General features: G+C 38.2%; 1 protein-coding gene across 1 annotated transcript; it reads right to left on the bottom strand.

Annotated features, from left to right (window-relative positions):
* Positions 1-654: 654 nt before the first annotated feature.
* On the bottom strand, positions 655-25,093 carry LOC125231914 (protein FAM166B-like). Its single transcript, XM_048137517.1, has 5 exons — positions 24,976-25,093; positions 3,795-3,896; positions 2,814-2,963; positions 2,033-2,229; positions 655-1,545 (listed from the first exon to the last, which is right to left on the bottom strand). The coding sequence occupies exons 1-5, from the start codon at positions 25,044-25,046 to the stop codon at positions 1,313-1,315; spliced, it is 753 nt and encodes a 250-aa protein (XP_047993474.1). The 5' UTR covers positions 25,047-25,093; the 3' UTR covers positions 655-1,312.

Below are 25,093 nucleotides of genomic sequence, written 5' to 3'. Positions count from 1 at the left end.
ACACACACACACACTTTTTTCCTTTAGGAGCGATTATTTCCGAAAATATCAATATTATCAAAAAACGATTTTAGTAAACCCCTATTCATTTTTAAATACCTATGCAACAATGTATCGCACGTTGGGATTGGGCTGAAAAAAAAAACAGTCCACACTTTACATGTAGGGGGGAGTAGGTACCCTAACAAAACATTTTTTTCCTCTTTTTATTTTACCACTTTGTCGGCGTAATTGATATACATATTGGTACCAAATTTCAGCTTTCTAGTGCTAACGGTCACTGAGGTTATCCGCGGACGGACGGACAGAGAGACATGAGTTGACTACGGAACCCTAAAAACGGATTCTAATTTAAGAGTTGAAAGATCGGTCTGTGTCGTTAGCAGTATTAGATTGAGTGGTATTGTTTTTCCGCCTATAGTTTTGTATTTCACGAGATAAAGATTCCTGTCATTAAAAGTTTGATCTTTTTGTTGTCTAGTCTGATATTTTAAACCCCCGACGCAATAACGAAGGGGTGTTATAAGTTTGACGTGTCTGTCTGTCTGTGTGTGTGTGTGTCTGTCTGTCAACGTAGCTCCCGAACGGATGAACCGATTTAGATTTAGTTTTTTTTTGTCTGAAAGCTGAGTTAGTTGGGAGTGGTCTTAGCCATGTTTCATGAAAATCGGTCCACTATGTCGCGGTCGGGGGTTTTTTCAAAATTTTAATTTTTGTGATTTTTGTTGTCTACTCCGAGTTGATTTTCTGTGACATTAGGTATGTATGTAGCAAGTTAGTTTCGTATATATATTAATTTCGCATCAGTATTTTTGTCTCAACTATTTCATTAGATTAGGTAGGTATGTATTTTCTAGATTTTTTAAAGGTCTTCTCCAATATTGGCTAGACGCGCTCTAATAGCGATATCTTAATATTTTGCAACGAAAATGACAGATAATTTTGGTATAAGTTATTTCTATGTCATTGACTCACGTGTCGTATGTACTACATTGTTATGTTTTCCTTTTCCCATCGATTTCACTTACATGTGTTTAAATAACATAAGAGTTTTGAAATCATTTTGTCGGTATCCAGTAAAATATTTGTCAAAAAACATAATTTCTGGATTCATATTCATATTTATTTATTGGATTGAGTAGCATTGTTTTAACTACCTAGTTATTGTGTTCATGCTGTTTCCGTCTATTTCCATAGTTAACATATCTCGCATTAAAGTTCAATTTGTCAAACGATCTCTAAAAATTTCAAAAATCAACATTAGGAAGAATGTCTACCGGCACTTGCCAAAGAACATCTTCCTCCCCGTATGCTATCCCCAGTTCCAGTACGAGTGCTTCTTATCCTTGTCTTTCAAGATTGCTTTGATATTGCTGTCCGCATTATGAAGCTCCTTCCTCTTGTCTCGTTCGAGGCGGATGAGTTCTAGGCCTCGCTTCGCGGCGCAGTGGTAGCGCTGGCTGAGAGATGCCTCGGAGCCTTTGATGCGGGGTATGTGGCCGGTGTAGCCCGCGATTGGGGGGAATTCGGGGGATATCGTGTTTTCTGAAACGAAAATGAGGAATGCAGTAGGTAATACAATTATACAGATTGCTAGAAGAAAACGTTAAAAATGTTCAAGAACTAAGCGTTTGTGTTGTGTCACTAAATTATCTGACGTTTTATATTGTCGAGCAGTGTTTATGAATATCTAAATTAAGACTGTCAAGAAGTAGCGAATTTAGTAACGTTTGTTTAGTGGTTGGACTTGGAGCCCGGTCAACATTGGAAACCACTGCTTCAAACCTCTTGACGTTTCCTTAGTGACCTTAATCTCGTCAACTCACACCGGCAGTAAAATCGCTCAAAAAGAAAGCCGCAAAAATATCTGACACAATCTTATTTTTAGTGCCATAGGAGCGTGTCAACGTCAGATATATATGCAGCCTTCTATTTCTACGAATGTTACTGCGGGTGACGTCCCTATAATGCAGGGTGCCATCTTGTGCGAACCTTGTTCAGCATCGTAAACTGGGCAGATACCTATTATTACCTTTGTACTTATTAATCTCTCTAAATCGGTTCAAATCCCTCCGGATCTCGTCTCTCGAATGGACAGTCTCCATCTTCGGCGCGCTTCGTGATCGCGCGTGCGTTCGGTTCAGATCGGCTCGCCGTCGGAGCACGCGCTGGTTCTCTTCGAAATCTGCTATGCAGTCGTCCGCTGCTCGTCCGTAGGATTTGCCGTATCTGGAAATGGTATTTCATGTTTTAGAAATCAGATCATAGATATAAGTGATTATCAACAGTTGAAAAGAGCTGTCATGTTCGGGACGGTAATAAAGCCTTCACCAAATTAATTGTTGGGGTTGGTTAACCAAAGGGCCGTTACAAACTGAATGCAACCCAACTGCGATTTGTATGGGAACTGCGCACTTACAGACAGTGCGAAAAGGACGGCCTGACGTTTTATCGTTTATCGCGCTACCATGCTATCGGTGCAGAATGCCCTGAGAGTTTTCAAACAGCCTGCCAGTTTTATTTGAACTCTTACATAGCGGCATCAGGACTAGCTCGCTTGTAATCATAGTTAGTTGTGACTGTTGTGAGGTAGGTACTAGGTACATGAAGTTACTTCATGCAACAGCCACAGTCCGTCGTACTCCAAGCTTGTACTTCTGTTTGTCTGAACTACCTGAAGTTCATCCCAGGAACGTAGTCGGTGTAGGCAGGAGTTCGTCCGATTACGTCGTATCCGGCGCTGCGCGACGACGCGCGACCCGCGGTCTTGTCCTAAGTTGTGTTTGTACTACCTAGTTGTTTGATGTTACTACCTGAAGTTCATCCCGGGAACGTAGCCGGTGTAGCCAGTCATATAGGCAGGTGTTCGTCCGATGCCGTCGTACGCGTCGCGTTGCGGCGCGTCAACGCGCGGCATGCGGTCTAGCTCGTAGTTGTCACCGCGGCGGTATTCTAGTGGTTTGCTGTAAATAGACGTAATTTTTATCTGATTTCATATATTTAAGTAATTTTTTACTTAATCTTAAATCTTGCCTACCTAATCATTAGGAAAGTAACGCTTGATGGCAGAGGTTAATTTATAAGAACGTTAAAAATTGTCCAATCCCAGATACCTATGTCCTCAACGAAGTACGTAAAGTGTGACTAAAAAAATGCGACTTTGTATTCATTCGTTAATTACTTAGGTATTTATCCCATAGGGTTTTTTCTCCTTATGTCATTCGTCATTCGATACCGGATCGCGCAAAGAAAAAACGTTCTAAAGCAATTATCACCAGTGTGATCATTTGACACAGCTTTTTAGCCATATCATCTCGTAAGCAATATGTATACTGTTCAATGTCATAATATATTTTTCCCCTCACTAGCTCGGAAACACATGTTTTGTCCTTTAATACCAGCGGGTAAAAACGCATTTTATCCACTAGTGGGTAAAGTAATTTAACCTTGAATAAAGTCAAATTAACTGCTTTAAAATTGCTAAAAGTAGGTGAATCTAGTAATAAAGATGATTTACCACCTGTGCGAACTACTGGAAGCAGTGATAAACGCATTTTTTGCGTTGTAGTTTCCTCGCTATAGTGAGGGAAAAAGTTTTGTGTTACACTCGGGTGCAAATGTATTTTACTTCTCGTGTGTTAAAAAACTCGCAAGTTCAGGATTCTATTCTCGAACCACTCGCTTCGCTCGTGGTTCAACTATAGAATCCTTTCACTTGCTCGTTTTTCAATTCCACACTCGGCGTTAAAATACAACTTTGCCCCCTTGTATAACAAATAACTAATGGTACTCACTTGAACAGGCCATTCGATTTGATCTCTCTGAGTATCTGCCGTGTGTTGTCTCCGTAGCATTTGCCGTAGCGAAACTTCAGCATAGGACAGTGTCCGGTGTATCTGCAACAACAAAAAAATCATCATCATCATCACCCTTTATCGTTCACTGCTGAGCATAAGGCCGTTTTCACATTATCCGATCCGATATCGGATGTCGGAAGGATTTCAATTTTCAATGGAAAAAATCCAAGATAGCGCCTGTAATGTATGGGATATCGGTCCGACATCCGATATCGGATCGGATAATGTGAAAACGCACTAAGGCCTCTCTTCTGGTACGCCACTTGCCCCGGTCCGGTCTGAGCCAATCTCATACAGCTGAGACACTTTGTGACCCTCAACTTTCCAGATGTCGTCCACCCAACGAGCCAAGGGATGCCAAAATAGATTATAGGTACCTACCTAATTTATTACAATAATTAACCTATTATTTTGTTTCACCTCAACGCTCACGTTTATATCTCGTATCCGTTCGTATAATACTTAAAGGTGGCTATTTTGGTGTCTATGTCTAAGTCCGTTTTCACATTATCCGATCCGATATCGGATGTCGGAAGGATTTCAATAGAAAAAATCCAAGATGGCGCCTGCAATGTATGGGATATCGGTCCGACATCCGATATCGGATCGGATAATGTGAAAACACTGAAAACGCACTAAGGGGCTTCGTCGTTAATTTCATAATTTTCATACCGTCAACACCGCCTGTGGTTTTTATACCAATAGGTAGAAGATTAGGCTTCTTCTTGTTGAAAAAAAAAATCGTTATGAAGTCTTTCTAAAAGATAATTTTGGACTAACTGCCCAGATTTATACAAAACAGTCAAGAAAAAATCACAAATTAGACATGAAAGGTTAAACTGTTTCAGATAACCTTGAAGGAAAGGACGACGTCAATACCAAGTCAAAGGGTAACCTCGTGAAAGGACCTGCTATGGTTTCAAGCACGCAAGGAAGGAAACACGATTTTTGCAAGTTAGTACGAGATTGGTGACCAAACCAAGGGACCTATCTCCGAAGGAGTGTCTTAATATAACCTAACCACAATAATAATAACTTAAATTTTGAAAAAAACCCCGATCTAGTGGACCGATATCCATCAAACATGACTAATAATAATTTAGTCGTATTTAGCTTTCAAACAAAAAAAATTTTTAATAGTAAGTAAACAAAAAAGTAAAATCTAAATCAGACGTACACCCCGTAATTTTGCGTCGGGTGTTAAAAAGTTACTCAGTAATAAGGACCTTATTAATTTTTTGTAAAAACCACGTGAAAACTTGCGAAGAAAGGCTATGATGATTCGAGTAAACTGAATCAGTACGATGAGGCTATCGAGGTTTGTAAAGGCAATGCCTAGAGGTTACGTTTATGTAATCGTTAGAATTCTTATCACTGCACTTCGCTGTAATCGAGGCAGGCCGCGAGACCCGTGCCAGGCACATTTCTCTATCTAACTTAGGTATAACCGACGCATGCAGTTACTAGCTATAGGTATAGGTACTTAGTAAATACCAGCGACGTGTAAATTTCAAAGACCTCTCATGTTCCACGTCTTCCATGCTCTCAATTTGCGCTTAAGAACATAACCCATGGTTGTTTTCGTGATATTGCCGCTGCTTATGGGTCCAGGACAACTTCGTCAGGTTATAACTGCTGCCGACCTCGTCGAAATGACAATCGTTGACGTTAAACGCCGAAATGCAGTCTGGCCCCGTAGCCGAATGGCATTTTTACGACGCGAAACGAAAACGAAACGCCGCGAAATGTAGTCTGGCTCTGTGGCGCGAATACGCTAAGAGCGATAGAGATAGATAGAACGAGTGTTTCGTTTCGTGAGCGTTTGTGATGCATTCGGCTATGCACGCTGGTCTATCACGCCAATACGGAAGTGCGATAGAGATTAATAGCTATCTCTATGTTATCGTCAGCGTTTTTGCATTTGGTTTAGTGCCCTGTACCCATGCACTTACAAATGGTTGGGAAATATTGCAGATGATCCCGATCGAGGCGAAAAGGGCTACGAGAGAGCTTAACTTAAATGCCTATGGTCAGTGGTCGATGATGCTGGAGCATAGTTGCCATCACAAGTAGTGGCATTCATACTTGTGTCCGTGCCCACGCGATGGAATCTTAGTCACCCATTCTGTATTGCACCATCATTGCCAATGGTGTATGTCAAGCATTACGCCGTGGCTTGCGTGGGCGACGGTCGCGCGATGGCCGCGCGACGGCGATGCGACGCATACGAAATCAAACCTTATCGATATGGAAGTAGACGATGCGATGAGACGCGACGGCGACGGTCGCGTGACCGTCGCCCACGCAAGACACGGCGTTAGAAGTGTACAGATTTAGTGAATCCATTTGAGAATGTTGCACCGAAAAGAGGTAAGTCTCCATTTTTACTGGTCTCTTGCAGGTATAGGTAACAAGTAGGTAATTACTGAAGCCTATCCCTTCACCTATATTTTATCGGCTAACGAGTTTCGTGGTAAAGCATCGTTTCTCAGTACTTCGATCTTGATAATAATAGCTCCTTCAATTCGCACGAAAGAAACTTTGAGGGTTATAGCGAAGACTGACAAAGTTTGTTGTTTAGTTTGTTATTGTTTACGTTATGAAAGGGTAAAGTTTAGCATTATTGATTGTTGTTAATTTGCGAAACAAGGGCCCGTTTTATAAAGAAATTGTTGTTAGGTAAGTGATTTTGTTTAGTTGTGAGAGTTCAAGCGGCTTCATCAACCAGAAAAAACTTAATCTAGAAAAACTTTGGCTGTACAAAGTGCTACCAAAAATAAGGATATCTACCTACGTAAGAATTCGTGATTTTGTTACCTAAATAAACAAAAACAACATCTAGCAATGTTTTGTGGATTGTGAAGGAGCCGACGAGTGCTTCACGTAACGGGTAAGTGCGTTTTCACATTATCCGATCCGATATCGGATGTCGGACCGATATCCCATACATTACAGGCGCCATCTTGGATTTTTTCTATTGCAATCCTTCCGACATCCGATACAACTTGCGATCTTAACATAACAATACAAAAAGAAGACGAATGCACAAACGCTCTCGAAACGCTCACGAAACGAAACGCTCGTAGATATCTATCTCTATCGCTCTTGCGTAGGTACCTATATATTGGCGCGACAGAGCCAGACTACCGTTCGCGGCTTTTCGTTTCGCGTCGTAGAAATGCTATTTGGCTACGGGGCGGTGTATGTCTGTAAGTAGTGTAAGTACCATTAAAAAAATGGTGATACTGTTTTGCGAATTATACTTTTTTAGGGTTCCGTAGTCAACTAGTAGGAACCCTTATAGTTTCGCCATGTCTGTCTGTCTGTCCGTCCGTCCGCGGATAATCTCAGTGACCGTTAGCACTAGAAAGCTGAAATTTGGTACCAATATGTATACACGCCGACAAAGTGGTAAAATAAAAAGTGAAAAAAAATGTTTTGTTAGGGTACTCCCCCTACATGTAAAATGGGGACTGATTTTTTTTTCATTCCAAATCCAACGTGTGATATATTGTTGGATAGGTATTTAAAAATGAATAAGGGTTTACTAAAATAGTTTTTTGGTAATATTAATATTTTAGGAAATAATCGCTCCTAAAGGAAAAAAGTGTGTCCCTCCCCCTCTAACTTTTGAACCATATGTTTAAAAAATATGAAAAAAATCACAAAAGTAGAACTTTATAAACACTTTCTAGGAAAATTGTTTTGAGCTTGATAGGTTCAGTAGTTTTCGAGAAAAATACGGAAAACTACGGAACCCTACACTGAGCGTGGCCCGACACGCTCTTGGCCGGTTTTTTTTGTAAACTTTAGCTCTCATTGTCCGCAATAAACTTATGCGGTCAGTTCTAAATGGAAACAATCCTCATAAAAGTCGTAAACAAACCGTTTTACGCAATTGAACTGAGCGTGTGAAAACACAAACAGAACGGGGCCCGTAGACAAGTTGTCAATGTTAACGCTTCGTGGCGAACTAGGTGCGTTTTAATATTACCCGATCCGATATCGGATTAGGAAGGATGTCAAACATGGCGCCTTTAATATATAAAGGTCCTATATTCATATCGGATCGGATAATGTGAAAACGCACTTATGCAACGATCGAATAATGTGTCTCACTAAGTCACATTATCCGATCCGATATCGGATGTCGAACTGATATCCCATTGAAATCCTTGCGACATCCGATATCGGATCGGATAATGTGAAAACGGACTAAATACCTACAGTACCTACAGTAGTAATTGTCTTGAATGTACGGTATTTTATCGAAAGGTGCAGTGAAATTTGTATGGCAATTGTTCACATGGCGTACTGCTAGTACTAATATATTATATGTATTCTGTGGTATTGCCAGAAAATCTCGTATTCGTTGGATCTAGTTTGACTCCATAACCCCGGACCGCGACATAGTGGACCGATTTTCATGAAACATGGCTTTTTTATACTACGTCGGTGGCAAACAGGCGTACGGCCCGCCTGATGGCCTAGCCATGGAACCTATGGACGCTTGCAACTCAAAGAGTGTCACATGCGCGTTGCCACCCCATTAGAAACTTGTACATTCCCTTTTGCTGTGTTAAATACACAGTAAAAAGGAGTGTACAAGTTCCTAGGAGGGTTAGGGTTGCCGACGACTCAAAGGACAATAGACGGAATAAGTCAGTTCCGCTTCAACACTCTTGACTAATTCAGCTTTCAAACAAAAAAAAAACTAAATCTAAATCGGTTCATCCGTTCGGGAGCTACGATGCCACAGACAGACACACAACAAACTGACAGACACGTCAAACTTATAACACCCCGTCGTTTTTGCGTTGGGGGTTAAAAACAGAAAAGCAGAAAATGAGATCAGCACCAATCATGCACCTATCGACTGAAATTTGCGTATTTGTGGAGCGTGAGCAATTGGCGACTTGTCAACGTGTTAAAACTGTTAAAGGTAACCGTGGGAACACTTTCGCACTCAGTCTAGTACAGATTCGAGACAATGGCGGTTCTTGTGTTGCTTTCTTTGCTCCTATTGTGCGCCGCTCTTCCGAAGCAGAATTTCCGATGTCTTTATTATAAAGGGGAATGTGAGTGATCTTCTTATCGAGTAGTTGTAATTGAGGTAAACTGAAATTGATCTTGCTGATATTGATCAGGCGTGTGTGTGTGGATTGAGTGAGCACCTTCCGAAAATGAAAAAAAATATGCTGATCATTTAGTAAAAGTTCTAAAACAATTGTAAAACGAATCTCTGAATTTGTAAAAAGATAAATCAAAAGATACAGCCATTAACATGTGCTCACTCAGTTCTCACAAACTACCAACGAAAACAGTGAATATATTCATTTAACATATAATATTTATATACTAACATTTAGTAAAAAATAGGCCAACCTACCTCTATAAATATTAGATCACCTAGTGACGTATTAAATTTTTTACAAATAGTTTCTTATGCTCACTCAATCCACACACTTTTGAAAAGCCGAATTTTGATGAAAAACATAAGATTTAGACCGCTATTATATGTGTATAGTTTAGTAAAAGTGAAATGGGAATTTGTAAAATACAAAACGAACCACTAACGTGTCAGGTTTTTTTAAAATAAATTTTTGTAAGTGCTCACTCAGTCCACACGTTTTGAGAAAGTTAAAAATGTAAATATCTTACGATTTGTAGCACCTAAGACACTCGAAAGTACTTCAACATTATGTAAAAATTTTTACTAAATATCCACCATCTAATATTTTATATTCGTTGTCTGGTTTTAAAGATATTCAGACATAACTTTTCTCATACAAATGTATCAAGTAGGGTGACCACACTATGTCGGCTCCTGATTTTCCCCACCTTCCCATTGTCATATTGAGATTGGGGAGTTTCGTTCAATTTTGATAATAGTTTACCGGATTTGTAAGTGGGAGCGAGAAAAGAATAACTATTTCTCGCTCCCACTTACAAATCCGGTACGCTCATCTGTTAGCGCGATTAGATTACCAGGTTCTGGTTTCTTACTAGTGAAGTATTATATTCTTTGTTTCTTACCAATTATCATTCATGTCCTTTTTAATGCATGCATGTCGATATGGTTATTATCCTGACGTCGATAAAAATTACACAATACACATCATCACTAGGCCAAGAACATAACCTAAAAACAGTTTGCAGATGGATAATTAATATGATATTAGTTTAATATTATCAAAATTGAACGAACGATACTCCCCAATCTCAATATGACAATGGAAAGGTGGGGAAAATCAGGAGCCGACATAGTGTGGTCACCCTACTTGATACATTTGTATGAGAAAAGTTATGTCTGAATATCTAGTTAAAACCAGACAACGAATATAAAATATTAGATGGTGGATATTTAGTAAAATTTTTTACTAAATGTTGAAGTACTTTCGAGTGTCTTAGGTGCTACAAATCGTAAGATATTTACATTTTTAACTTTCTCAAAACGTGTGGACTGAGTGAGCACTTACAAAAATTTATTATAAAAAAACCTGACACGTTAGTGGTTCGTTTTGTATTTTACAAATTCCCATTTCACTTTTACTAAACTATACACATATAATAGCGGTCTAAATCTTATGTTTTTCATCAAAATTCGGCTTTTCAAAAGTGTGTGGATTGAGTGAGCATAAGAAACTATTTGTAAAAAATTTAATACGTCACTAGGTGATCTAATATTTATAGAGGTAGGTTGGCCTATTTTTTACTAAATGTTAGTATATAAATATTATATGTTAAATGAATATATTCACTGTTTTCGTTGGTAGTTTGTGAGAACTGAGTGAGCACATGTTAATGGCTGTATCTTTTGATTTATCTTTTTACAAATTCAGAGATTCGTTTTACAATTGTTTTAGAACTTTTACTAAATGATCAGCATATTTTTTTTCATTTTCGGAAGGTGCTCACTCAATCCACACACACACTGATCAGGCGCGTTTAGATTATGTTACAATAGTTTACTTACCTACAGCTATAGGTATGAAGTGGCAATGGGCTGGCCACATGTGTCGCAGAACCGATAACCGCTGGAGCAAGCGTGTTCTGGAGTGGAGACCGCGTCTTGGTAAACGTAGTGTGGGACGCCCTCTGGCTAGATGGCGGGATGATTTCCATAGGGGGGCCGGCGGAAACTGGATGCATAAAGCAGCAGACCGGGCTCTGTGGCGTACCTTGGGGGAGGCCTATGTCCAGCAGTGGACTGCAGCGGGCTGATGATGATGATAACTACCTACGCTGTAATACTGGGTGAACTGAAAAGACCCAGCCAGCCATATTTGAGGTCATAATGAACAACTGTTATTACGAGACCAATGCAGAAATCGCGAATTGGTTGTTCCATACATTCCAACTGACACGATGCCGCTCAAATATGAAAGTCAATTTTTTTCGCGATTTCAGCATTGGTGGAAGGTATGCAAAGTATTTCACCAAGCGCGGATCCAGCTTCGTGCCCAGGGGGGGGGGGGGGTCACGTGGTAAAGGCCCGGGGCCCCAGGGGGAGTCACGTGGTCTATTTATATGGCCAACTTAGGCTCCAGCCTTTCACCCTTTATATTTTACAGAGTATACAATTTTACATCTACTTTTGACTCTTTTCCCGCTAGCTAATCTAATCAAGGTACAGTCGCCGTCAGATATATCGGACCGGTCGAAGTGCTCAAAAATATCGGAACTCGCAAACTTGACACATTTATCTCTGGTTTAATGATCCCTATTACGGAAGAGTAATACAATACAATACAATACTCTTTATTGCACACCTCACATAGTTTACAAGTAATACACAAGAAACAAAACAAAGGTAACAACAGGCGGTCTTATCGTTTAAGAGCGATTTCTTCCAGACAACCTTTGGGTACTGAATAATAGAAAATTCGGGAGATGATTGAGTAATAGAGAGAAACTACGATGGAGGGTAATCGATAGGTCTCTTGTTTACGAGAAAGTGATTAATTAATTAGTATTGATTAGTAGTGATTTTATCCATTTTGTTTCTAATTTTGTTCTCATGTATTTGTGTTGGTAGTTATGGCAATAAAAATATTTTTATTTTATTTATTTATTTATTTAAGTATGTATAGTGGAATGGAAATAAGTTAATAATTACAACATACTTAGTTAGTTAGTTAGTTTTATTGGGCATTTTCCGCAAGTCGACATCCATTGTGCCTATTTTGCGTGAAATAGACGGGGTAGCACTACTCTAACCACCCCATACTTAATTAAATTATGTAAATTTTACAGGTGTAAACCACTGTCCTCGAAACATGCATCCATACCACACGCGCTGTGATCAAGACTCGATGTCACAGAGGACTTGCTCTTCCAGACTTACTTATCCAATAGGTAACTCAGGTTTATACCTATGCGAAAAATATTTCCATGCGACTGAGAGTTCTGATGCCAATAGGCAACATTACCAAAAATTACCTATACAATTTAAGTCCTCAAAATACCTACGGGTTAAATTGCATTTATTTTACTAGGTTTATATATAGGTACCTTCTTTTATAATTTTTTTTTGACAAAGTAAATATCGTGAATGAAAGAAAAGTCGCGGTCCTGGGTTCGAATCCTGGTAAGGGCATTTTTTGTGTGGATGATGGGCACATACTTGTTCCAGAGTCTATATTTATATATTACTAGCTTTTGCCCGCAGCTTCACTCGCGTTAAATTCGAGAATTGTGGAATGCTCCATACAAACGTCCACCCCCCCATTTTAGGGAAGTGGGGGGTTAGAAAGAGACAAAAAGTAGCCTATGACACTCTCTATCCCTTTAACTATCTCCACTTAAAAAATCACGTCAATTCGTCGCTCTGTTTTGCCGTGAAAGACGGACAAACAGACATACACATTCCCATTTATAATATTAGTATGGATGTATATCGTTGTTTGAGTACCCATAACACAAGCCTTGTTGAGCTTACCGTGGGACTCAGTCAATTTGTGTAAGAATGTCCTATAATATTTATTTATTTCTTTACTCCGTGTCCCAGGGTTCACATGCGGCTGGTCCCGCTGCGATTGCAACGCTGATCTCATCCTCGATGAAGAGATGATGCGCTGCGTTAAGGAAGAGGAGTGTCCGGAGCCGGGGCTCCGGCGCCGCAAGTCCCGGCGGCGGCTGCACTTGCCAGATGGAACGGACAGCGATGAGCAGTTCAGCTTCGGATGAAGATGATGGACATTTTACTGTGTTATAAGTATACGGTTTTAGAGTTAAAGAAAACAGAATTTAGTATTCTCTTCGGTAAAATAAAATTTGTATTGAATGTTAAAACAGTAAGAGGATTATTTTTGAATTTTTACTGTCTTAATACATGTATTGTTGAGTTTCAACTTTCAATGAAAACTTATTTTTTGTGGTATTTTAACGTGTTTTCATAACACGATGCCAATAGGCATCATCAGATATTTGTGTCATTAGTCACAAATATCAATGAAGCAGCCTAAAGGCAATATAGCGTACATTAAATTTAGTCTCCTGCAACGCGGATCTCCTAGACGAGGAGATGATGCGTTGCGTCAAGGAAGAGGAGTGTCCGGAGCCGGGTCTCCGGCGCCGCAAGTCCCGGCGGCGGCTGCACTTGCCAGATGGAACGGACTGGAACGGACAGCGATGAGCAGTTCAGCTTCGGATGAAGATAATGATGCTGTCTTTATATGTTATTTAAGAGTTCATGGAAAAAATGTGATTTTGTATGGTAGTAAAGAGTTAAAAGAAATTGTAAGTAGGTATAGTATTTTAAGAGAGTGAAAGGAATCTTTTTCAAAATGTTACTGTCCTAATACATGAATTGTTTTAAGTCTCAATGAAAACGTGAATGTTTATGGTATTTTAACTTGTTATAACATGTTGCCTTGTTATAGCATCATCAGATTGTGTCACAAACATCAGTGAAGCAGCCTAAAATGGCAACATAGCGTACATTGAATCTCGTGCAGCGCTGATCTCCTCCTAAATGAACAGCTGATGCGCTGCGTGCAAGCAGCGTGCGTAGCCGAATGCACAAACGCTCACGAAGACTAATTTCGCGGCGTTTCGTTTTCGTTTCGCGTCGGAGAAATGCCATTCGGCTACGGGGCCAGTTTAGCTTCGGGTGATGAAATGTCTACTATATTTCAATTTCAACTGAGGTTACTGGATTCATTTGATTCGTAGGGTAGGTAAGTGGGGTAACAATGATCATTAACTTTAAAACTTTATAGTACAGTCACCGGCAATAAAATCGTACAAAAAGAAGGCTGCATAAATATGCGACTCGCTCTTATGACTATAGAAATAGGACTGTGTCAGGTATTTTTGCGCCCTTCTTTTTTTGCGATGTTATTAACGGTGACTGTGCCTATTATTTCCTGATTTTTTTTTATTTTGACGATAATACCTTAGAATATAATATAGTAGATTATTTTGTTAATAAAGTTTGATAAAAAAATGTTTTATTCCTTTATTTAATAACTAATACTACGGTCTGCAACCGAGATAATTACACCAGGTGCAATAATTATCCCTATTGACCTTATACCCTTTCATGATAGTCCAGCGACATGTCTAATATGGCAGCCAACTGGTTAAATTAGCCAGTTAATGAGATGCCGAGATTATCTATTATTGAATAAACCGAGTTTGTTTTGCTACACAACTGAATACCAATGCTACGGGCTACGACGTAGCACTTGTAGCACTTGGTGTGCGTAGCCGAATGCACAAAGTCACAAACGCTCACGATAATGTCTCTTTCGTAGCTATCTATCCCTATCGCTCTTGCGTATTGACGCGGCTTGGGGCGTAGTTAGCATTTTCGTTACCGTATCCTCTTAATCTATAATCGAGCTGTAGCAAAAAAACTCTGGATTTTTTTTTTCTTTAAATAAAGTACATTAACATAGATTCTTATTTCATGCCTCAAAAGGCGAACCATTTTGGATATGAAAACCTATCAAGTTCTATGCTTAGTGTTAGTTTCAATATGTACAGTTGTACACTGTTTCATGTAGGTATTGTAGGTATACTTTGATTCAGATGCATAAAGACACATATAGACTAGAGTCTAGAGTGTCTAGACAGACTTCTGTACATCGACGGTCTTCATTTTGTTACATTCCCACTGCTTCAGTTCAGACACTAAAATATGTAATAGATACACAAAGACGACCGGTCTGGCTCAGTCGGTAGTGACCCTGCCTGCTGAGCCGCGGTTCGAGGTTCGAATCCCGGTATTCTGTATATTATTATAATTATTATTCTTTAATTGCGAGTTATTTAATGTTGACTTAATACTGTATGATATTTGATATGATTTTATTTGTACGTGTTGTAATTTTATAATATGTACGACTGTATTTAAATTTTAGTTTTAAACTTGAATGCTATTTTATATATTTCTACGCCAGTGTTGGCAGAATATGCTGAACCTTACAATTCAACCTGTTAACATCTCAATTGTACCTACCATATTCTTAGAAATAAATATTATGATTATGATTATGATTATGATTAAGGGCATTTATTTGTGTGATGAGCACAGATATTTGTTTCTGAGTCATGGATGTTTTCTATGTATATAAGTATGTATTTATCTATTTATGTATGTATATCGTCGCTTAGCACCCATAGTACAAGCTTTGCTTAGTAGGGGGCTAAGTTGATCTGTGTAAGGTGTCCCCCAATATTTATTTAAAGCAATACCAAAACACTTACATCAAAGGCATTCCGGCAAATGTCAGTTATTTCGCAGAATAGCCGTGGATTTTGAAATTAAACAGAAGTTTCGTAAATAATTCAATATGGCCGGGTGCATGATAAGTGGGGCAGGTTGGTAAATAGTTAAGATAATGATTTGGCGTCCTGCCAGCAAACAGACGGAAACTGGGCCGCTTTAGTTTACTGCTAATACATTTTACATGTGTTTGTGTTGCAGTTATGTAGTTACCTTTCTTGAGAAAGCACTTTTATTTAACCCCCAACCAAAAACGACGAGGTGTTATAAGTTTGACGTGCCTGTCTGTCTGTCTGTGTGTGTCTGTCTGTGGCATCGTAGCTCCCGAACCGATGAACCGATTCAGATTTCGTTTTTTTTATTTGAAAGCCAAATTAGTCGGGAGTGTTCTTAGCCATGTTTCATGAAAATCGGTCCACTATTGTTTTTCAGTTTTAATTTTGTGGTTAGGTTATTAACTAGTACCAAAGCTAGTACTTATATTAAACTTTAAAAAAATATAATTCTAAAAATGTAAATTATAACTACTTAATAGTAACGTCTTAGATACCTACATTTTCCAAACTTAAAAAACAGCATGATGTTTTTTTTTATTACATGATGCCAATAGGTTACATCAGATATATATTTTTTTGAAGATTATAACACTATTTATGGAGGCAATTTAAGTTTGCAGACTGAAGTATCAGTTAAACTCATGTAATTATATTTTTTTGTTAGTTTAATGTGTATTTTTAACGTGAAATAAATATTTATTCATTATATTACATATATTGTCATTATTTTCACATTAAAATAACTGAGCTTAATTTAATGAAAGGTAGTAAAAAAGCTGGTTTATACTAGAATTCGAAACAGGAACAAATTAAATATGTCGATGGAAATGCACTCCTTATGACTTTTCTTCGAACTCCAATAAGCAAAACAAACAAACATAATGTAGTGAACAAAAGAAGGAAGTTCATTCAATCATTCAACTTCTTATTCATTTGTTCTTATTAACAACCAGTACAACCACAGAAGGGATCAAACTCTAAAGCGGAGTGGGTGAAAAATGCAGACCACAATTTTATTACCCGTTTTAATATTTAACTTTGTAAACTGTGCACCGAATATGTACTTCGAACTTGTGCAGAAAAAAGTAGAATGTTTAATGTACAACGGCACATGTAAGTAAAGAATAGTACATTACGATACAAGTGCGGAAAAGAGGAAGCTCGAAACGGTCGTGTTTTAAATCGACAAGAGTTACGAATTCCCTTTTCGCACGTGTATCGTACGACGTTTTTTTAGTACATCTGGCCCTCCGCAGTTTCGACCTGTAATGTACTATTTCAGTTGTGATCTATGACCTTTTATTGTGATGTGCGATTTCAGTAAGCATTTTTCTAGTGAAAAAAAATCCTCAAAATATTCATACTAGGTATTTGGTAAGTAGTTTTTATTTTTCGATCGGGTGCCCAAAATTTCACTATTAAACGATTGAATTTTCTCAGGAAACAATATTAGCACGAGTGGTTAAACATCGACCCTTACGTTACAAAATTAAGCTATTTCCCGTTGTTAAGATCAATCAAGTTAACAATGTCGACTCACATTTTTGAGACTATTGCAGACTTAAGTACTCAGTGTTCCAATTGTTACAAAAAATAAATGATTTGTTCCCTATTTCAAAAACATAACATTTTCTAAACTGCCACTCTACTATTTGTACTTGATCAATGATCATTTTTTTTCAGGCGTAGAGCGCTGCCCAGAGCACATGTACCCCGTCCATAGCCGGTGCCAGCCCACATACTCACAGCCAACATGCGACGAGCCCAGGTCAATGCCTTTAGGCATCATCTGCGACTGGTCGCGGTGCGACTGTGACTTCCCCTTCGTTCTACATTTGATGTCGGGGTATTGTTTTTCACTTGAAGATTGTCCATAAAATTGTCTAACTTTCATGGCAGCATAATACGCTTGGAGCAAGAACGACTCTAATAAGCATCACATTTTGTTTCTAACAGTACCCTAGGAACATGTAAAGGCCACATACTCATAACCAACAAGCGATGAGCCCGAAGCATCATTTACGACAGGTCGCGGACCGCGGTGCGACTGCGATTTCCCCTTCGTTCTACATTTGACGTCGGGGTATTGTTTCTCGCTTGAAGATTGCCCATAAAATTGTCTGATACTATGATGTAATAAGACTATTATGGTCATATAATATACTTCGAACAAGAAATACTCTAATAATAGCATCACATTTAAAGTTTCTGGTATGGTAGTACTCTATAGGAACTGAAGCCCGTACAGCCCGTACACAGCCAGTGCCAGCCTATATACTCGGAGCCGACGTTGTATACCCGAGTCTAGAGGTCGATGGATGATGCCATTAGGCATCATCCGCGAGCGACTGGCTAGTTTTATTATGTGTGCTCGGGTATTTCTTTCTGTTTGAAGGTTGTATTTGGTTTCGTTAAAACTCTACGGTTATTTTTACACTGGTATGAAGGCTAATCGAGACACAAAATTATCAAGCATGTGATAAAACATTTGATCCATTGAGTTAAATTGAGTAAACATAAGTATTTGGTAGAAGTTTAGTGAAACGACGCATTCTGTGGGTAGTGTGGGTTACCATACAAATACAAATAATTTATTAATAAAAACATAATTGTACAGTGATTGTTCTTAAAGGCTAAGAATTGTTATACATATAAGAGATGTTTAATACAAATGCCTGAGCTAGGATAGTTCCTGTGTTTCAGGCAGAAGAAGGACTAAATTAATGATTTATTTTTAATTATTCACTAAAATAAAACTTATAAGAAAATAAACACAAGACTTATTTTCGTAGGTTCCGAACTATTACATTACATATATATTCATTGTATATTCAATAGGTAATTATTTTACGACCATAAGTAACTTTTCCCCTCACTAGCTCGGAAACACGTGTTTTGTCCTTTAATACCAGCGGGTAAAAACGCATTTTATCCACTAGTGGGTAAAGTAATTTGACCTTGAATAACGTCAAATTAACTGCTTTAAAATCGATAAAAGTAGGTGAATCTAGTAATAAAGATGATTTACCACCTGTGAAACTACTGGAAACAGTGATAAACGTATTTTTTGCGTTGTAGTTTCCTCGCTGTAGTGAGGGGAAAAGTTTTGTGTCACACTCGGGTGCAAATGTATTTTACTTCTCGTGTGTTAAAAAACTCGCAAGTTCAGGATTCTATTCTCGAACCACTCGCTTCGCTCGTGGTTCAACTATAGAATCCTTTTACTTGCTCGTTTTTCAATTCCACACTCGGCATTAAAATACAACTTTGCCCCCTTGTATAACAAATAACTATTTCTGTATCATCGTACGTCATATTTTGCAGGCCTCGTCGTAGAGCACTTTTACAACAAACATAGCTAAGTGGATATAAGTCTAATTTTGCATTTAACCCGTTGTATAGAAATGGCCCCAGAAAGACAAAAAATCTAGATGAGAAAACGTGTTTTCTATGTACGGTTTGAATACAAACGATATCTTTCCGCCTTTTGTTATTATAATCTGTGTTGAAGGATATTCGGCCATGCTGCTTTAATGTTGCGCTTAAAATAAACAATTGACGAACAGTTAGTACTTGACATGATTGATAAAGAAGATCTGTAGGGTATAAAAAAGGTCGGGAAGTAGCTACTTTTAGCACCGCTCGCTGGGCCCTTTCTAAGTTTAATATATTATATTTATTTGCTTGTATCTTATACCGTAGTAAGAAGATACAAGCAAATATGGCAAATACAAATTATACCGTAGTAGAGTAACCGGACACAACTTTCTTACGGCAAGCGATATAGTGGGATGTTTATTGCTGCAAAATTACACATTTTATGAAATAAGTAATGGTTATTTGTTATAAAAGGATGCAAAGTTGTATTTTAACGCCGAGTGTGTTATTGAAAAACGAGCAAGCGAAAGGATTCGATAGTTGAACCACGAGCGAAGCGAGTGGTTCGAGAATAGAATCCTGAACTTGCGAGTTTTTTAACACACGAGAAGTAAAATACATTTGCACCAGAGTGTAACACAATTTTTTTCCCCTCACTATAGCGAGGAAAGTAAAACGCAAAAGGCGCGTTTATCACTGCTTCAGTAGTTCCACAGGTGGTAAAGATCATTGTCATCACTAGATTCACTCACTTTTATCAATTTTAAAGCCAAAAAATGACTATATTCAAGGTCAAATTACTTTATCCACTAGTGGATAAAATGCGTTTTTACCCGCTGGTATTAAAGGACAAAACACGTGTTTCCGAGCTAGTGATGGGAAAACATAATTATGGTGCATTAGGGTAATTCCGAATGACAGAAAATGCTCGGATAATTCCGAAAGGAATCTTGATATGATGGAAATAATGGTGATTTTTATGTGACTTTCGTAATTAGACGACTTTCGGAATTACCCTAATGCACCTTACCTATTAAGCCGATAAATATTTATCTTCCCCAATTATTAATACATATTAAAATTATATGCAACTTGCGAAAAAATATTTTCTTTGCTTTCTAAGAAGGAACCATCCAATCGGAATCAAGCGACGCTGAAGATATCTCGAAGATATTGAGTTATCGGGAAAATTGTGTAATACCAATACCATGCTCTGGTGAATACAAAATCGATTAAAGTAACAAATCGTTAACTTTAATATTTATTTACCCAGGTACATACTTGTGAAAGAGGCCTAATAAACATTATTTAAAAAAGTTGTTTGATTTGATCCCTAGTCGAATAGATGGCAGCACCTTCTCCTTGGCCATACCATAAACATCTAAAGGCGTAGGTATAGATAGAAACAGCATTAATATTAACTACAAATGCTGCTTTGTGCTTTTAGGGTGATTTTGTACCTACAAAATCACCCTAAAAGCACAAAATTCTGCCAGCCTTTGCATTCATTCTTTTGAGGTCATAATAAGCAACTTTTATTATATAGGACCAATGCTGAAATCATAAATTGAAATAGATATCATACACGAAAGAAAAAACGACAAGGCTGAGCTAGGAATTGAACCCGGGTCTTCACAGCTTACGCGGCTAACGTCCTTACCACTAGACCACCCGCCCGCCGCGCCGTGGTACCCGACGAAATTTCTCTAGTGTATGTTATCTCTCATAAGGCTAGGCGCCTTTGACCAAATCTAAGGGCCAGCAATGTGTGCTTGCACCTCCTATACGAATCCTTTACAGGACTGCGGTATAGGTAGAAAGATGGTGCTGCCATCTATACAACTAGGGAACAAATGCTGAAATCGCGAAATGAAAATTTGGCTGTTCCATATACTTACTTAATTATAGACGAGCGCGGCATCACGTCAGCCAAACAAAATTTAAAAAAAACAACCAATTTTTTTTTTGCGATTAAGTAGTACAGCATTGATTCCATAATAGAAGTTGTTCATTATGAGTATTATGACCTCAATTAAAGTCACTATGCAAAGTTTGGCTAGTACTTACAAGATCACCCCTGTATACGTATTATATTACACCATTACTACAATTACATAAACGATAGCGTTTCGTGACAGTAAAAATTTACATTCATGTCCATCATTCGATATAACGCAGTTTTCTTTATCAAATTCACTGCATTATTCATCAAACGCGGTGTCAGTGTAATTCCAAAAGCTTTGCTTACATGAACGAGTCCAAGACTAAGCAACTCTTCGCCTCTAATCATGATGAACATTATTCGTAAAGTAATAGACACGGTTCAGATAATGTGTCTATCATCTACCTACTACCTATGGACGGTCAGGCACTGGTCCCACCGCAAGCTAGTAAGCTATGAGCTATCGGCTATAAAAACGAACAAAAGATAATTACTCCCATGTAAATAAAAGAGACACGGCGATGTTTATAGTTAGATAGTTACTCGCCCAGCGCTGAGCTATCAAAATCGCCGTGTCTCTTTTATTTGTACGGGGGTGCTTATCTTTTGTTCGTTTTATAGCCAATAGCTCATAGTTTACTAGCTCGCGGTGGGACCAGTGCCTTAAGCAAGCAAATCTTGGCATTAAAAAGGCGCGAATTTCACGCCAAAGCAGTAAGTAAGTACTTAACGCAAAGTAAATGATGCACGCGGCACGTTGAGGATAAGAATGCCGAAATAGATGAGTTGGTGGGCGAAGCGAATATCATCGGCGTAACTAAATCCCACAGACTTTGCTGGTTCGGCCACCTACTAAGAATGGGAGAGGATCGGGCTGCTAAGAGAACGTAGTTTAGTAAATAAACCCTACCGTGGTGCCATGCGACCTCCTTCGTATTGTAACATCTTTAATGTAATACCATGGTTTGAAATAAATGATATTGATTGATTGATTGGTATTTCTGGAATGACGAACTGGCCGCCCGGTGAGTCGGCCTAGGTACCGCTGGGGAGTCAGTGTGGTGAGGGATCTGCGTCAGCTACAAGCCGATAATATGCAGGAAGCTGAGCAATATCGGGATAAGTGGCATGCTCTCGTTTTGGAGGCCAAGATCCTCTTTGGATCCCAGAGCCACATTAGTTAGTTAAATAATGTCATGTTACACTGGTCACCTAAGATCTTGACTCAGGATCGCGCAATCATCTCGCGCGGGAGAAATTGAGCGCGACGGCGGCAACCGTGGTTCGGAATGAAACTATTACTTTGATTAGAAATTTAGTCGTGATTTGAATTTTGTAAGTAGTTAAGTAATTAGAAAGGTCTGATCTAGGTGATCCAGATTCAACCTTTTCTTGCTCAGCCCATTCATTTCAAGAATAACTGGAAATATTAAGTAATAACCATTAATAAATTAAAGATAAAACATAAGACAGAAATAGAGTTAGATCTGTCAGTGCAATTGTTATTTTATTCTACGAAATTGTGACGTTTAAACGATACTATTAAAATCGCTGTGTTATCCTGCTAGCTTGCACTTGGTCAAGTTAAAAGGTACAAATAGGCTAGATTCCTATAATTACTTAAAATAAAATATTTTATGCAGTGCACGAAATAAAGCACCACATAATTAGAAGATATATGTCAAACAAGTGTGTCAGTAAATAAGAACTAAGAAAACTATAAGTATCCTTTTCTCTAGCACCCTAAAGAAAAGGATGCATATAGTTTTCTTTGTTCTTATTTACTGACAGATTTGGTTGACAGAGTATATATATATATGGACAGTAAGTAGTTATGTTTAAACATAATTTCTATTTAATAAGTCGAAGATAAAGATGTAAAGTAAATGAATTGACCGTGACGGGTCACTCCTCAGTATTTTATAGTAATTCCATATTAGCAAATTGTTTTGACAGTTCTTAAAAAGTAGCTGATTTGACTAGTAGAAAACTAGCATGTTGCCATGTCTTTCCAATTCATAGTCACGGAATCAAATCAAAGTTAATGCACTGCTAACCAATCTAATCAGATTCTAACTCATTCTAACATTTTTTTACATTATCTGTGGAACCAATCCCATGCCCTTGACACGAGCTCTTTTTTATTTATGTACCATGTCAAGGGCGCCCATAACCAAAGCAGTTCCGGTATAAGTACCTACCTACACACCTAGAGGTGTGTGAGGCAGGTAGAACTGCCATAATAATGGTAATGACAATTTGTATTGAGGTAGACTAAAGTTTAACGTTGGTCAGAGATTGAGAGAAAAAGAGGTTACGACCGTTTCGTTGCTTCTTCATACAACGTAAACCTCATATTCCTCTAAATTGTCATTGGAATCAAACGTAATAGGCGTTAACTTGCTAACCCTTGATTGGGCATTTAGAAAGCGGCGCCGTTCGAAAGTCTGTGGAAAACGACGTATTTAATGCTATTTTTGAAAAAAAGACGGCTAGCGGCTAGTAATTTTAAAACTACGGGTAATGATCAGTCGTTTTCGATTCTGTTAGTTTAAATTCTAAATCGCTAGTAGTGGAGATATTATTGAACGAATTTCACGAAATCAAATGACCGAGATTGAAAATCCTGATTCGTAATTAATAACATAAAGTAATTAACTATTATCCAATAACTTAACTAACATAACTTGACCTTCAGAGTTATAACAACTGAGTAAAATCTCGGGTCAATTTATACTGGATCGCGTGAGGCGATGCATTTCCTGATAGCTAAGATGGAAAGGACTTTTGTTAAAGTTATTTGAAAGCTTTTATGCCATTTGAAAGCACGCTAATGTATTAAAATGTTTATGGTTAACTAGGGCACGAAAACTGGAGGTCGGTTGCGATTGACGCAGTCGTTAACTTCGTTTCTGTTAGTATTTATGAAGTGTTTGTATCTTAAATAGTGTTTGTTACACTTATTACCTTTCTAGATTGATGTTAAGTCGGTATGGGTCAAGGTGACCATAGTTTTCAGAAATATTCGAACATCATTATTAGCATTTTTATACCATGTCGGTGGCAAAAAGGCATACTGTCCGCCTAATCGAAAGCGGTCACCGTAACCTTATACCTTATGATGTCAAAGCGAACATCTAGATATTTTTTGGACACCTTAGCCTGTCAGATACTTATACCTCTATTATGTGACAACGACTACACGTAGATTTTCCCGATTTCAAAATTGTCGCAACTTATTAGACGAAAGTTTCATTTCAGGTCATTAGCGCTGACCTACCTGCATTATTTATGCAGTCTTCCACATAACTATAAATTGTATTCCATATTGCAGACATAAAGTCTACGTACCGAAATGTTTAGGAAGGCGAAAGTGTTAGACCTAAACTAATATTTTCGCCTTCCCAAACATTTGTTGAAAATTTACTCACATTGTCATGCTGACAAGTCGAATAGGCCCCCAATGTTATGAATACGTCCAAAGTGCCAAATATATGTAGACTGTGCTTTATTGCCTGTACATTAAGATGTGTATACATCGTTTTAGCACTTTGTCTGTATTCACAGCTTGGTGACTGTACTCTTTGGGCCAAACTAATTATGTATTTATCTAATACAAAGGTAAAGTACCAGGTTCACATTTCAGATACCTTAACGTCTTGTAAGTTGTAAATGAATGTTCTCATTAAACAAATAAACATCAAAATCTTCAATCACGTAAACAAATCTGCACACAATGTTTAACGACGTAAACAAAACAAAGAGATACACGCATGAATAGTATATTGACAACATACTTTCTTTGACTAACATAAGACAGATAATTTATCATGCAATCTTTGCATACCTACTAATGAACAAAATCACGCAAATGAACACCTACCATTCATATACAGCATCTTAAAATGTACAATCTAGTATCAAAACAATGTTTTTGTTTACCTTACGCTACGCGTCACAATCGAGTAGGTTCAACTAAAAAATACCCAATGAATGAACAAAACTTACCCCGGTATAAAAGATCCATTCGTTTGCGTGAGATACTTATGTCGCTCGCGACTACTAACGTCTGTCCACATGATAAAGTTTTAAATTAACTTTTGTCGCGCATGTTTTGACGTCGACG

Source organism: Leguminivora glycinivorella, chromosome 12 (assembly GCF_023078275.1).
Source record: "Leguminivora glycinivorella isolate SPB_JAAS2020 chromosome 12, LegGlyc_1.1, whole genome shotgun sequence".
Taxonomy (NCBI): Eukaryota; Metazoa; Arthropoda; class Insecta; order Lepidoptera; family Tortricidae; genus Leguminivora; species Leguminivora glycinivorella.
Note: the sequence above shows the minus strand (reverse complement) of the source record. Positions and strands in the feature narration are given on the sequence as shown.

What these genes read in the sequence shown, in the direction of transcription:
- LOC125231914 (XM_048137517.1), bottom strand. Translation starts at nt 25,046, where the DNA reads ATGTGGACAGACGTTAGTAGTCGCGAGCGACATAAGTATCTCACGCAA. An exon ending in AATGGATCTTTTATACCGGG is followed by an intron (nt 3,897 to 24,975) that starts GTAAGTTTTGTT and finishes TTGTTGTTGCAG; the next exon opens with ATACACCGGACACTGTCCTA. An exon ending in AAATCGAATGGCCTGTTCAA is followed by an intron (nt 2,964 to 3,794) that starts GTGAGTACCATT and finishes GTCTATTTACAG; the next exon opens with CAAACCACTAGAATACCGCC.